General features: G+C 37.4%; 1 protein-coding gene across 1 annotated transcript in view; it reads right to left on the reverse strand.

Annotated features, from left to right (window-relative positions):
* Positions 1-356: 356 nt before the first annotated feature.
* Positions 357-16,067, reverse strand: part of LOC143031443 (cell adhesion molecule Dscam1-like) — a 57,294-nt gene continuing 41,583 nt past the window's right edge. The window contains exons 9-11 of the mRNA XM_076195262.1: positions 6,898-7,129; positions 1,147-1,323; positions 357-1,022 (exon numbers count right to left, since the gene is read on the reverse strand). Of these exons, the coding sequence (XP_076051377.1) occupies positions 854-1,022; positions 1,147-1,323; positions 6,898-7,129 (578 nt within the window). The 3' untranslated portion in view covers positions 357-853. The remainder of the gene's footprint in view (positions 1,023-1,146; positions 1,324-6,897; positions 7,130-16,067) is intronic.

Below are 16,067 nucleotides of genomic sequence, written 5' to 3' on the forward strand. Positions count from 1 at the left end.
AATCAACAGTTCCTCCATGAATTGAAGCTGTTCCTGTTGCCGATGATGTTGTCACTGTCAGTAATGATGATGATCCTGACAGCTCATCTGCTATTTAGCTTCTTTTCTCAAGAAGTACAGGGTACAGTACAGAATATTTTATTTAGTTTAATTAAGATTCTTAAGAGGATCAGTTTTATTTAGTTGAATTAAAATTATGTGTAAAATGCTCATCTGATATTTAGCTTCTTTCCAAAGAAGTACAGTACGGAGTATTTAATTTAGTTTAATTAAAATTCTTCGGAGGATCAGTTTTATATGTTTTATTAAAATTCTGTATAATTATCTTTACTGTATTTTTTTTAGTTCGTGAATAATAAAATTTCATTTGCTTTTCACTTAGTGTTTATTTTTTCCATAAAAGGACTGTACAGGTGGTAATTTTCTTTAAATATATACGGGGTACACCATACAAAATTATAAACTTCAAAAATCAGGCATTTTAAAAAATCCGGCAGTCCTCAGGTCCCGAGGTTGCCAGATTTTTGAATGTCAACCTGTATATATATATTTAGATAATGGTAATAATAATAATAAACATCTCAGTGGATAAATTTTCTCACTGAACTCCATGAAATAAGTAATCTGGAAATTCTTAGTACTAGAAACAATATTCTTCAGTCTTCTTGATGATGAAATACTAAGCTCAAATAATTTCCAAAAACCTAATATTGTATTGGTTACTAATGGGCAAATGAAAACAAGATTTTGACTACAAATGACTGAATTCCTTATTTGTAATATCCACCCTAAACAGGCTAAACTGCAAAAGGGCAAATCCATGAAAATTTAGGACTCTATAGTAACCATAAACTTACCACGTAAGAGCAAGAGTTTTTATTTTGTAAGTGGCTACTGTGGAGCCAACATTATTGTAGGCAGAGATGCGAAGTTGGTACTTGGTGTTAGGAGTCAAATTAAAGATCTTGTAGTAACCCGAGGGTCTCATCGGGCTACTTTCCATTGTCCAGTCTTTTTGATGCCTGCATCAAATAATACAATAAAAGATTTCATTGCAAAATATCCGGTTTCCTCAAATGACTTGATTAAGTTTAACCACAACTGATACAGGTTTATGATTGCCCCACCCAAGAAAGAATACCTTACCTTTTCTTTTGCTCAATAACAAAGTAGTTGATTGGGCAACCACCATCACCCCAAGCATTTAAATCCAGAATGATGAACTTTGTAGAAACTGCGATAAACTGATCCCACTCTGGAGCTTCTGATTTTATTCCCATGGTGCTGATGTTGGTAATGCGTGATGGTTCACCAGTTCCAATTCTGTGATTGATGAATAATAATAATAACTATTATTATCTTGCTTTCACTGATCAGAGACCCCCTGGCCCTACAGCAGCAGGCAACAGTCATCAAACACTCCCACAGATCTCTGGTAAGAAACTTTGGACTGTTGTCTGTAATATATTCGTGTGGGACTGTTTCTGTCACTGGCTGAAAGTAGTAGGAGGGGAACTGTCCTTGGCTGTCAGTTCTCTGTGTGTAAAAAATGTTCAAAAAACATAGTTAAAATTGATAGAGAATCCTGGTTCCAGTCCGGAGAATGAATGTCAGCCCATCAGTGCTGCACCTCTTGATGGAAATGAAAGGGTTGAAGAGTTTTGAAAAGTGGCAGCTCTGCTGCCCATCTTACAGGACCACCACAAGCAGGTACCCATCATTGCCACACTGAGGCATTGTAGCAAGACACAGTGCTTCCAGAACAAGGCCCAACAGCTGGAGAAGATTTATCTTTACACTGCTTCATTATCTGTTGAAAGGGAAAGATTTAAGGAGGGTACCAGAAAAGAGGGATAGTATAAGTTAAAAGTGATCAACATTTTTCTTTGAGTAGAGATTAGTCTTAAGTCATAAAAAAAGTTGTGTGACTCTTGTTCCATAGGGGTGTCATGTAAGTCCCTGAAGTATTTATTACATAAAGACTGTACAGTCAGTAATCTGTAAAGGGTCTTCAAAACCTATCAACACTTACCTCCATCTGGAGGTACAACCTTCAAGGAATGACACTCCCCTTTGATTTAGCTCAAGAGTTTTATCAGCTTTGACTAGTCTCCCTTTGCTTTTCATGTAAGGGGAGCTATAGTCACAGACTAGTCCCCTTCTCCTCCTTCTTCTAGTCAGTAATACAGAAATGGAAAGTGATCCAAACAATGACTTGGGCCACTGCGCACTGTATATAGAATTTTCAGTCCAAAAAATCTATCTGTATATTGAAAATGTATGCTTCAAGACATATACACACATGACAGTTCAAGGTTGCTTTTTGTACCATCTAACATAAAGTACATGGTGCAAGATCCAAGATTTGGCATTTGTCCGACTGTACAGATGGAAAAATGTTACAAGTGGAGTTCCTCAGGGTTCTGTTCTTGGACCACTTCTATTCATAGTATATATAAATGATATAGACCATGGACTAAAATCTACGGTTTCCAAATTTGCTGATAATACAAAACTGTGCGGAGTGGCAAATGATCACTCAAACCAATTAGATATTCAAGAAGATTTAGATAAATTACAGCAATGGTCTGAAAAGTGGCTAATGAAATTTAACACAAGTAAATGCAAGGTAATCCACATAGGAAAGAATAACAGCAAGTACGATTACAAGTTATTTGGAAATTCGTTAACAAAAGTGGATAGTGAAAAAGATCTCGGCGTAATTATCAGTAACGACCTCAAATCATCCAAGCAGTGTATTTCAGCCTCTGAGAAAGCAAATAAGATTCTAGGACTGATTGTGCGATCTTTTGATTTCAAAAGTCCATCACTCATTAACAAGCTATATAAATCGTTAGTTCGTCCGCATTTGGAATATGCTGTTTCCGTATGGTCACCGAATCTCATTAAAGACATTGACAGACTGGAAAAAGTACAACGGCGAGCCACAAAACTGATTCCAAATATAAAAAATAAATCATACAAAAATCGACTAAAACATATGAATCTGTTTTCCCTAAAAAAGCGTAGACTCAGAGATGACTTGATACAGGTCTTTAAGATTTTAAAGGGAATTGACAACATCAAAAGTGACAAAATTTTCACATTGAATGAGAATCAGACAAGAAACAATGGTCTCAAACTGTCCAGAAATAGATTCAATTTGGAAGTAGGTAGAAACAACTTTGCCAACCGTGTAGTTAATGAATGGAATAAACTTCCTGCACAGGTAGTGCAATGTAGTTCAGTTCAAAGCTTTAAGAATCATTTAGATAAACACCTAAGCAAGATGCTGTAATGATTATAATTTATTCTATATTATTTGCTTTTGTTTTGTTATCATTTGTCTGTCTGATTTTCATTTATTATTAGTTATATGTCAATTTATTATAATTTACTATTTACCTGTTTGTTTATTACTTAACTATACCTATGCATTTATTTATGTATTTTATTTGTTATTTACATTATTATAGTTTTTATTATTTTATTATGATTTTTTTTTGCATCCGACCTAGATATGGACCAAAAGGTCTCCTGTTGGCATGCTCCCCCTTTGTAATCCTTTGTAATCCTTTGCCGTTTATGTAGGTGACTTGAACATTGCTTCTAAATTACCTGCTGAAATTCAAGACATTAAGAAATGTTTGTCAAAACAATATAAAATGAAGGACTTAAATCAGTTGAAATACTTTCTCAGAATTAATATTGACAAATAGAAAGAGAAAGTGTTCATTTATCAGAGCTCTTACATAGAGACTGTTAAAGAACTTTGATTTCCATAACGCTAATCCTGTTAAAACGCCAGTACTCAAAACACTTCACCCCATACCATACAACACATGATGGAAGACTGCATTATACACAATCATGCACGCAAACAACACAACATACACTCTATAAAGGATTTGTGGGAAAACCCAGTTTCGGCTGTGGTTTTCCTTGGGGAGACGGGACTACTCGGACAGACAGTCTAGGGAACGACAACAACAACAACAACTACTCAAGGCAAATGATGACTGATCTGTGTGACATTAATTTGTATCAGTCTGCTGTTGATAGTTTGATGTATTTGTCAACAAAAACATGGCTGATATCAAAATTGCTGCAAGTAACATTGTTAGGTATTGCTCGGGACCCATTCAACACCAGTGGTATGCTGTTAAACCAATATTTAGATATCTTGAGAGGGACAGTTGATCTAGGATTACTGTATCTAAGCAAGATTCATTCGAGTGTACAGGCTTTTCCGATTCAGATTGGGTGGGTGATACCAACAACCACAAATCTACTAGCAGGTATTGTTTAAGTTCAGTGGATCTTTTGTTTCATGGAGGACTAGCAAACAGACATGTGTACCTTTGTCTATCACTGAAGCAGAGTACGTGGCACTCGCTGCTACTTCACAAGGAGCCGTTTGGCTCAGCAAAATCCTAAAGAGTTTTAAATTTAATGTAAAATTGCCAATGTTTATTTTTGAAGACAATCAGCTATGTATTGCTAGTAATCCTGTTGAGCATCTAAAAACCAAGCATGTTGACATTAGATTTCACAATGTTAAAGACTTTATTGGCAAGAAAATGTTAAACTTGAAATATTATCCATCTGACAGAATGATAACAGATATTTTCACAAAAGCTCTTAATCCTGATCACTTTTTAAAATTGAGAGCTATGCTTGGTATGATTTAACTTTTTGAATTATGCCATTATGAGGAGTGTTGAATAATATGATACATAAAAACGTAATTCCATTGATGTTCATTTTTTTAATATTGATTAATTAAATGTTTTATACCTACATATAACATGTTTATTTTTGTTAAAACTCCGTTAGGTATATAACATGAGGTGGTTGCCATGTACTAGCACCAGCGCTTTGCTTCTCAATCATGACTGAGCACTGACAGAGCGAAGGTTTTGTTTTCTTTTTCTCTGCTGTATTATTTTTTTTTAAAGGAGTGTCATGTACTGTACTTTTGTGTTCTATTAAAAGGATTAGCTATTGAGTGTCAAGTGTTGTTTGCACCCTGATACACAAATAGTTCCATAATTTCAACATAGATCTGGAAGGTCGTGTAAGTCAGAAATTTTAAGCTTTTATTCAAGAGTGAGCAGTGTGGTGCAAGAAAGGGAGGGTGGCATGGAATGGGTGTACCGTATTTTCCGGCGTATAGTGCGCGACTTTTTTCCGTTGGAAGGGCCTAAAAATGGGGAGTGCGCGTTATCCGGTGGTGCGCATTATCTATGGCCTACGATAAAAATTCTGCGGCTGTGTGTAATTGTTTTCACAACAACGTGACGATGTTGGCCGTCACAAAGTCGGGACGGCACACTTCTCCGTGATGTTCCGTGAGAACAAGAAGAACAGCCATGGTGACTTGAAAGAATACGCTAGCATGAGCTATATATATATTTGGTATAGGTAGGTATCTATCGAATCTTATTTTTCATGTTTAAATAGGCCTAAACACCATGAAACATGATCAATATTCATGATATTTGCCCATGTCCACAGCATCCTAGTTTGAATTTTTATGTTGGCTTTGTTGCTTCACTAGGTATGGTACAAATTCCGTTGCGACCGTTCATAAACTCGTGTCAAACACCTGACTACAACACCCTCTTTCGGAAGTTATATTAACTAAATGTCACCTCGATGAAAGACTGTCCTATTTCACCACTGTCATTGCAGGTTCAAAGCTAAAACGAAACAGTCTGTAGTTTGTTTCAGTATTAAATAAAAAGTGGTAAAGACGAATTATTTCCTCAAGATATAAAATGAACATTTTCTGTAAAAATCCTGAAATGTTTCTGTATATTTTACTTTCAATAAACTTTTTTTAGATCATATTTCCTACAAACTATTTAAGCTACAAAGTAATAAGGGACCAATGCACAACATGAGTCATATACCAGTACATGTAGTTCTGACTTTTTCTTAGTTGTGTCCTGATTGATGCCTAAACTGACACTTAATTTAGTGACAAAACAGATTTCCCAGCGGTGGCTCTAACCAATGAAAAATACTTCTCCATGTAACCTCGTTCACATGATACTAAGTAATTAATCGCCGTTATTTCATTGGTTTATTTTTACTAACATTAATTATCGTAGTCTATGCAAATATTTGGGATCCGTAAAACAGCACTGGTACCAACATCATGAACGTTGGCTGTTTTAGCTCACCCGGAATATGCTACATCAGGGCCGAGATTGACAGTTCTATTGCCAATCTAGCCTACACTAAACACCCTCTTGCAAGAGTTTGTTAAACTAAACGTCACTTCAGTAAAGACACTTATGAACCGAAACATAGTTTGTTGCTGCATGGCGATAAAAACTTGTACACGGTGATAAAAACTTGTAAGATGAATTATTCCCTGAGGATAGTAAATTAAAAAAAAAATTCTGTAAAAATCCGAAATTTTTCATGTACATTTTGTATTCAATAAACTTTTCATGGCTCAAATTTCCCACAAAACAATGGACCAATGCAAGCAGGAGTCGCATACATGCAGTTCACGAGCTTTAGCCACCAGTGACTTTTCCTGGCATGCGCGATATACGTCGGTGCGCACTATCTGTGTACTGAGATAACGAAGTGCATAGGTGCGCATTATAACCCGATGCGCATTTTAAGCAGGAAAATATGGTACCTTGACCTATAAAAGGCTTTTGATAAAGTACTTCACAATCAACTTGTGTGGAAATTGGTAGATTAAGAGGCTAACTACTTGCTTGGATGAAAGATTTTTTTTTTCTTTTTATTAGAAGATACATGAGAACAGAAGTAAAGGATAAAATGTTAGGATGAAGAGCAGTGACCAGTGGAGTTCCACAAGGTTCAGTGCTTGCACCAATAATGTTTATCTAAAAAAAAAAAAAAAAAACTAACTTGTTATAGGCTGTAGCATAAATCTTGTAATGAGAGCCACACTGCAGATCTGTAAGGCTGTACTTGGAAATGGAGGCTGAAAGTGTAACACTTTCCCAGTCGCTAAAATCAGGCTTGTAATACAGTGTGTACCCAAGGATAGCTGTAGTATCATCAGCTGTTGTGGGCTTCACTTGAACATCAATTTTGTTTGTGGCTGTAGATATAACTTCAATCTTGGGAGGTTGTGGTGCTGTTGATAGAAAATATTGAATGTTTATTAGAAGTGATTTTTAAAAATAATATAAGAAAACAAAGATCAAATACAATTGTAAATATGGTGATACATCTAAGTTATAATGTATGGATATATTTTGCAAGATAACCTAGACATTGAAATTGCAAAATTGAGACTTACCTATTACCCTATACTGGAATGCAGTCACTATCCAAGTTACAACGTACGCGAGTTACGACCACCCGTACTTACGACCATGTCTAGCAGGTGCCTATTGTGAGTTTACTGTATATGTCTGGCAGCACAGTATGTAAGATAGTTGTGGCAGCCCGGCATCACGTATGATAGTTATGGCATATATACATACATACATATACCAAGGCTTCTTCCCCCTTACAAGGGAGGTAGCCAAAAAGGAAAAGGCATAAAATCATTCCCACCCATTCCATCCCTGAATACACTCCACACCCCTCCACCCTCCCTCTCATCTTAGCACCTCCTGGATGATGGGTCATCCCTGCACCTTGTCCACTGCCCTGGGTCAGAAGCAGTGTCGCAAGACACAGCACATCCACAGCAAGGCCGCTGTACAGTTATGACAGAGATGAAAAAGTTGCTATACACGTGGTTGGAAGATAATAGGCAAAGAAATGTGAAAGTGATGTTGCAAGCAGTGCAAAGTAAGGCTACAAGTTAATTTCATATGTTGAAAGAATGTGCAGGTAAAGAATATGCTTCACATGAATTCATAGCGAGTGGTGGGTGGTTTCATCGCTTTCAAGAGCGTTACCAGGTTCACCACGTGTTGTCAAAAGGTGAGGCTGCTAGTAGTGATGCGCCTGCAGTTAAGACATTTGTGGAAGAGTTTGATAAATTAATTACAGATGAAGGATATTTATGTACTTACAACCACGTCTAGAAAATACCTATTATGAGTTTACTAATGAGCATACTCTATAATAAGTATTTTCTTTCTTTAACCTGCCATATCATATTAACAACCAAGCAACTGAAAACAGTGCTGTATACAACTGTAGGAGAGAAGCCAAATGCAGAGTATGGGATCCAATGTATTTAATGTTTCACACAGCAGGGCTTCTTCGGAAATAACATAGTTGCTACGGTGGTGAGAGCAAAACCTGCCCTTACGGGAGAGGTGAAATGCCTCCGCATTACACTAACATTACATAAATATAATATCATGGCACCACGGAGGGAGAGGGGGGAAAGGGGAAGAACAGATAGAAATAACAGAAGGAAGAGAGAGATAGATAGGCTGCCGGACTTCCGGCACGCAGGTATTTCCTACGTCGTCAAATACGGGGAGGGTAGAGCCCATGTCGCCCAGACGAAGGTGGGAAGGGGTGTATTTACCTAGTTGTATTTTACGGGAAGGGGAGCTATGCTCGTGGGGTCCCGTCTTCATATCTCATTTTATCTAAACTATTTTTAAATTCATGTATTGTTTTTGCACACACCACTTTCTCATCTAACTTGTTCCAACTGTTTATTGCTCTGTGAGGAAAGCTGTTCTTTTTCAAGTCTCTTCTATAGCTGTCTTTTTTTATTTTCTTTCCGTGTCCTCTTGTATTTCTGTCATCCCATTTTATCAGATTCTCTCTGTCAGTAATTTCTATGCCTTTCATGATTCTGTAAATAGCTATCAAATCTCCTCTCTCTCTTCTTTGCTCTAGTGTCTGTAGTTCAAGCTTTTCTAGTCTCTCTTCATATGATAGTTTTGAGAGTGTTGGTGCCAGTTTTGTAATTGCTCTTTGTATTTCAAGTTTTTTTATACATTTTTTTGTACTTGGTGACCATATCATTGCTGCATATTCCAATCTTGGTCTTATCAGGGTGATTAGGATTTTCTTCACCATTTCTTCATCCAGGTATGTAAATGCAACTTTGATTGTTCTTATTAAATTATAAGTTTCTCCAAAAATCTTATTTATATGTTTCTCAGGTGACATATTATTCATAACAATGACTCCCAGGTCCTTCTCATTTTCTACTTTTTTTATTCCTTCTTCTCCCAATTTATATGCTCCTGTTATTCTGTTTTTGCTTTTTCCAAATTCCATTATACTACACTTTTTTGTATTGAACTCCATCTCCCACTTCCTACTCCATTCCTGTACTTTATTTAGATCACTCTATAGTGATTCACAATCTTCTTCCGTGTTCACTCTTTTCAGTAGTTTTGCATCATCTGCAAAGAAGCTCATATAGCTTTCAATTCCTTTATCCATATCATTAACCACTTCAATACGGGACTTAAATCTCGCGGGCAGCAGCCAATGCCAGCCGTACGACGTAACGAAATAATATTCGCATCATAAAATATAGTCGCCGCTTATATCGATCATTCTCTCTTTCACCCGCGAATTTTGAAAACCACAGAGAATGGGATTCAGGGCGCATTTGGGAGAATGTAAAAACACAGGGGCGACTACAATAAATATAATCAAGACGCCGATATGGCAGCGTCGCGAATCCACTTGCTCCTCATGACGCCTACGTGTGCGGCACCGTATGGAAGGGGTTAATATATATAGCAAACATTATTGGGGCCAGAACTGTTCCTTGTGGAACACCGCTTATTACTTCATCCCATTTTGAGTGTTTGTCTCTTATCACTACTCTCATTTTTCTTTCTTGCAAAAAGTCTTCCATCCAATTTAGTAGTTTTCCCTGTATTCCTCCTTCAGTTTCTAATTTCTTAAGCAACTTCTTATGTGGTACTTTGTCAAAAGCTTTCTTTAGGTCTAGAAATGCACAGTCCACCCATCCATCTCTTTCTTGTATTATATCTATTAGCCTTGAATAGAAACATATTAAATTGGTGACGCATGATCGTCCTTGTCTGAATCCAAATTGCCTTGGGTTTAACACTTTGTTTTTTTCTAAATATTTTACCCATCTACTTTTGATAATTCTTTCACAAATTTTTGCTATTGTACTTGTTAGAGAGACTGGTCTATAGTTGGTAGGTTCTTTATTTCCTCCTTTATATATAGGTACTATATTTGCTTTTTTCCAATCTTCTGGAACTTTTCCTTCTTTCAAGGAACTGTTTAGTATGCTATGTATTTTGTCTGCCAGTTCATTCCTGCATTCTTTCAGAATCCAGTTTGCTATATCATCTGGTCCATGCGATTTTCTGACATCAAGATTACTCAAGTGTGTCAATATTTCATTCTTTGTTACTTCTATTTCTTCCATAGGGGGGACTTTCTCTTTCCATTCAATCTCTTCAGGTTGTATGTTCTCCCTTGTAAACACTGATTTAAAATGTTTGTTCATAATTTCCGCCATTTCCATTTCCTCAGTGTATTCAACTCCCTCTTGTCTTAATTTCTCCAAGTCTTGTTTGTTTTTCAGTTTATTGTTTACAAATCTGTAGAATAGTTTTGGTTGATCTTTACACTTTTCTATGACATCTTTTTCATATTTTCTCTTTTCCTCTCTGCACGTTTGTACATATTCATTTCTATAACCGGTATATATTTTCCATTTTTCAGGTCTGTCTTTTTTCCATCTGGTCCAGGCTTTGTCTCTTTTGTCTTTTAACTCCCTACAACTTTTGTTGTACCAGCATTTTACATATTCTTTTTCTTGTTTTTGTCTTGGGACATACTTTTCCACTCCTTTTTTGTAAATTTTTGTCAAAATATTCCATTTCTCTTCCACTGTTGTTTCTTCTTTGTATATTTCTTCCCAGTTTTCTTGTTGAAAGAATTCTCTTATTTTATCAAAGTTTGTTTTTTCATACATCATTCTTCCTTTTCTATATTGCTCATTTCTTTTCATATATTTTTCTTCATTAAGTTCCAGTTCAATCAATATGTGGTCACTTTTACTTATTGGTGTTTTATATTCAATCTTGTCCACTATTCTAGGTTCAGATGTAATTATTAAGTCTAGTCTTGATGGTTCTTCATTTCTATACCTGGTGTTCTCCTGTATCCATTGTGTCATTGTATGGTCAGTAATCATCTCAAGTAGAGTGTTTCCCCATGAGCCGTCTCCACCCTTTACTGTCATTTCTTCCCAGCAGATTTCTTTGCAATTAAAGTCGCCCATTATAACTATTCTTCCTCCATCTTCCATTATTTTATTTAATGTTATCTTTGTGTCCTCTAACATACTTTTATGTTCACTCTCCTCCCATGAGGCTGTTTTCGGAGGCACATAATTTATCACAAACTTTCTGCTCTTCTTATCTCTGTCTTCCACTTCTATCATAATCATCTCTACTGTATTCTTTCCATATATGACACCCTTCACGTTTATATCCTTCTTAGTCAGGAACATAACTCCACCCCCTTGTTTTTTCTCTCTGTTTTTAATCCAATAATTATATGCTTTATGTCCTATACTGTTGGGTGGTAGTGGGCCTTTTAATTTTGTTTCTACAATTCCCATTATGTCCGGTTCTTTTTCTTTCAAATAATCATTCAGCTCATTCAATCCTGTTATTAATCCATCTATATTTGTGTAAGACACTCTTAGTTTTCTGTCACTTCCATTGTGTTCTCTGTTTCCCTTTTGTTTTTCTCTTGTATGTCGAACTGCCTTAGTTTCATATTCACTACTCTCCAATAGAATCTCTCTTTCTCTGACTCCGTTCTGCTCTCGTTTTTTTTCTTAGCTTCAAGTCTTTTCTGCTTTTCTTCCTCTCTTTCCTCTTTATTCATTTCCCTTTTTATATTGTTCACTTGTTGCTAGTTTCCCTGTTTTGGATAAGATATTCTCTGCCGTCGTTTGTGACCTGAATTTAATCTTAATTGGTCTGGTCTTATCTGTACTATACTTTCCGAGCCTGAATTTTTCCTCAATTTCCTTCATAATTTCTGGTTCATCTTCCTGAACTAATTTTAGTAAACTGCTTACTTTTTCATTTTCCTCATTGGTTCTTGAGGTTCTATCTGGGTTATGTTTCTCTTCCATTCCTAATATAATTATACATTTCTTTTTGTCAGCTAAGTCTCTTACTATATTCTCCTTCTGTCTCATCACTTTAATAACTGAGTTTTCAGTTTGTTCTCTCATTTGCTGTTTAATTATATCAGTAAATGCAACTTTACTGTTTTCTTTTATCGACTTCCATCCCTCTCTGTTTTCTTTACTATTCCTCTTCAATTCCTCATTCTCCACCTTTACTTCTTTTAACTGTCTTTTCAGGTTTTCTATTTCATCAGTTAAGTTTTTGTTCGCCTTCTCTAGTTCTTCCAATTTTTCAACTCCTTGTAGAATGTTGTTAACATGACCGAACCTACGCTCCAAGTCCTCGATCATCTTATCGACCTTCTCTTCTAGTCTTGTCAGTCGGGGGGGGTTTGTGTCCCCCCTCCCTCTTTAAATCCCTGGAAAATATTCTCATCACTTTCTACTGTATTGCTTTTCTCTATACTTCTAATCTTTACATTTTTATTAGACATTTCATCGTCGTCGGGGGCCCGTTTGTTTACCTTTTGCCTGTCTGCCTGGGCCAAGTCTACTCCTTCCTCATTTCCTTCCATTTCCCTCAGTAATCCCTCCCCTTCTCCTCTTTCCCTACTTTCCTACTACCCCACGAGCAATTTCCCCCACCCTGTAAATACAATAGGCACTTCTCTTTGCGTTGGGATCCACAAAACTTCAATTTTCTTCAGAACGTCTTCTAAGCCGTCCGTTCGTTGAAGTGTGTATGTGTGTGTGTGTTGGTTAAGGCAAAAACTTAAACCTAGACTTAAATCTAATGATTTAAATCTACAAAACTTAAACCTATTTTTTTTTTTTTTTAATCATAACTCTAAGTTTTGTATATTGATGTATTGATGTGTTGATGTGTGCCATTGCTCGCTTTTAATTATTCATGAAAAACATGACAAACATTCTGACTCCTTATATAACCTGAGCTTGCGGAGAGAAATGAACATGAAACTGGTGTAAACACAATTTGTGTAAATTGCTTGTTACTTTGTTATTAAAATTGCTAAAGGTTTATCTATTGTAAAAAATCCATTGTTTTGATTTATATTATCAATGAGAGATATAAAAGCAGATTCAAAACATCTACGTTTCATAGTATGGTTTTCATATTTAATAATCTTAGAATTATTCCAGTCAGCATTGTGGCCTGTATTGTATTGTGGTTAGGTTCGGACACGCCAGGGGAATGAAACTCACAGTAACTCTATGTACTCGGCTTTACTTAACTCTAAACGCGTAAAGGGAGAACTTGACGTGTGGAGATGACTGTTGCTTGGAGACGACTGTTGCTTGGAGACGACTGTTGCTGTTGTTGTTGTCGTTCCCTAGACTGTCTGTCCGAGCAGTCCCGTCTCCCCAAGGAAGGCCACAGCCGAAACTGGGTTTTCCCACAAATCCTTTATAGAGTGTATGTTGTGTTGTTTGCGTGCATGATTGTGTATAATGCAGTCTTCCATTATGTGTTGTATGGTATGGGGTGAAGTGTTACATCCTGGGCAGCTGTTCACAACACGGTCGTCCAGCCTCTTCTGGTAGCTTAGAAGTGCTGGGTGGTGACCGCATCGCAGTCTGGCCAAGTGGACTCTGTCCTTACGTGGGAGAGAGGATTCAGAAGGGTGGATATCAGGGGGTCTGGCATGTAGCAGTGTGTTGTCTTTCAGTGTGTTAATGGAGCGGTGAGTGATATGATTATGAATATGTTTCCGGAGGCTGGTATTTGGTGGTTGTGGAGGAAGAGAAGAGAGTATCTGTGTGTAATAAAGGTCTATGGGTGTAGTTTTAATGTTTCTTGGTGTGTGTGGGTGTTCTGCTATGTAGTGTAGCGGGTGTGATGTGTTTGTGGTGGCTGCAGCAAGTGTTTGTGTGCCTCTCATGTCGAGGTGGTCCTTGACTTTGAGGACTTTTGTTTCATGGTGTAAATGGTCTGTAGGTGATGTATATGTGCAGCCTGTAATTGTTTTTAGGGCTTTGTTTTGTATGATTTGAAGGGTGTTGTGGTGTGTCTCACTGAGATTAGGAGCCCATGCAGGACTCGCATAATTCATCACTGAGCGTATGCATTGTTTGTATATTGTAATATTAGTTTCTTTGTTTTGTCCAAATGTTGTTCCAGTGATTGACTTAAGTGCGTTAAGTCTAGGTGTGCATTTGTTTTTTATGTTTGTGAGGTGTTGTTTGAAAGACATGGATGTATCGTATGTTACACCAAGAATTTTCGGTGTGTTTGTGTGTGGTATTAGAGTGTTGTTGATGTAGAGATGAGGTATGTATTTGTGTTCTTTTGTCCAGTTGGTGAGAAGTGTTGCTGTAGATTTGGTTGGAGCTATTTTGAGTCTGTTTGTGATGAACCATGTGTTGAGTGTGTCAAGGTAAGGCTGGATTATTTCTGCAGCTTTGTCTGTGTTACGATGTGTGCATGTGATTGTTATGTCGTCTGCGTAGGAAGAGATTTGTATTTCTGAGGTGTCTGGCGTGGGTAAGTCATGCATGTATAGATTAAATAATGTGGGGGATAGAACTGAGCCCTGTGGTACTCCGTTCTTAATGTTTCTGATGTGCGATGATTGGCCATTATATGACACATGAGCATTCCTGCCTGCCAGATAATTGGCCAGCCATCTTTTGGTGTTATTGTGCATGTCTGTGTTATATATTTTATTTGTTAGGTTGTGGCGGGGGATAGCATCAAAAGCTTTACTAATGTCCAATGTTATAAGAAGTGTTCTGTGGTGGGGCCTATCTGAATTGATGCCATCTAAAATTCTTTGTGTGAGGTTTGTCAGAAGAGTGTTTGTGGAGTGTAGTGGCCTAAAACCGTGTTGTGAGTCAGCAAGGGGAATATATGGTGTGACAAGTTTAAGTATTAGGCGTTCAATGACTTTAGAGGGGGTGCAGAGAAGTGTGATTGGGCGGTGCGATGTTGGGATTGTTGGGTCTTTGTTCGGTTTTGGAATGGTGATTATTTTACCATGCTTCCAGATGTCGGGTATAGTGTTGTGTGAATAGCTGTAGTTTGCAATGTTTGTGAGTGCGTGTATACCTTGTGGTCCAATGTGTTTTAGGTGGATGTTGCTTATGTTATCAGGGCCACAGGCAGATGAGTGCTTGAGACTATGCATTATGAGTTTTGTCTGACTGTCTATGAAGGGTGTATAGTCTGAGTCTGTGGGAAAGTCTTTCTTACGTCGCATGGTGCGTCGGTCGTCAGGGTGAGATGTAAGATGGCTCGTCTGTGCGAAATGACGTATGAGTGCGTTTGCTTGTTGTCTGTTTGAGGGTAGATTATCTGTTGTTGTGATTATTGCTGCGTGAGAGCGTGTAGTGTTAGTGTTGGATAGTGTGATGCTGTTGAGTGTTTTGTACAATTTGCTGGTGTTTGTTTTGTGATCAAGTGTATCGATAAAGTTTTGCCAATTTTGTGTTTTTTGTTCATGTATTTTATTGGCAATCACAGTGTTTAGTGTTTGTATTTGGTCTGCTATGTTTTGAGGGATAGGTGTGGGGGTATCGTGTTTAAGTGTGTCACATTGTCTGATGAGGCCTTGGATTTCTGGTGTGAAGTTGGGGTTGTGTGATTTTCTGTTGCCTCTAGGGATGTATCTCTTGTCTGCGTTTTGTATGATTGTATTAAAAGCGTGCACAGCATTGTTTATGTTTGTGATTGGTGTACTGTTAAGTGTTTCAAAATGTTGTTCTGTCTCTTCAGTAAAGGCTTCCCAGTTAGCTCTCTTGTAATTGGTGTAAGTGTGTCTGTGGCCAGCTGGGGTGCATCTTGTTTTGGTGGTGATGATGATTGGAAGGTGGTCAGAACCAAGGGCTCCGACCACTCTCCATGATGTTGTTGGGGTTAGGCAGGGGGAGCAAAAGGTGATATCAGGAGAGGGAGTGTAGAGGGCTTGGTATGGGATATGTGTATGATTATGCGTGTTGTTCATGATAGTCAATGAGTCGAATTGAGTCTGTATATCAAGCCCTCTGT

The sequence above is a fragment of the Oratosquilla oratoria genome, chromosome 1 (assembly GCF_046742065.1).
Source record: "Oratosquilla oratoria isolate Oo_2021 chromosome 1, ASM4674206v1, whole genome shotgun sequence".
Lineage (NCBI taxonomy): Eukaryota > Metazoa > Arthropoda > Malacostraca > Stomatopoda > Squillidae > Oratosquilla > Oratosquilla oratoria.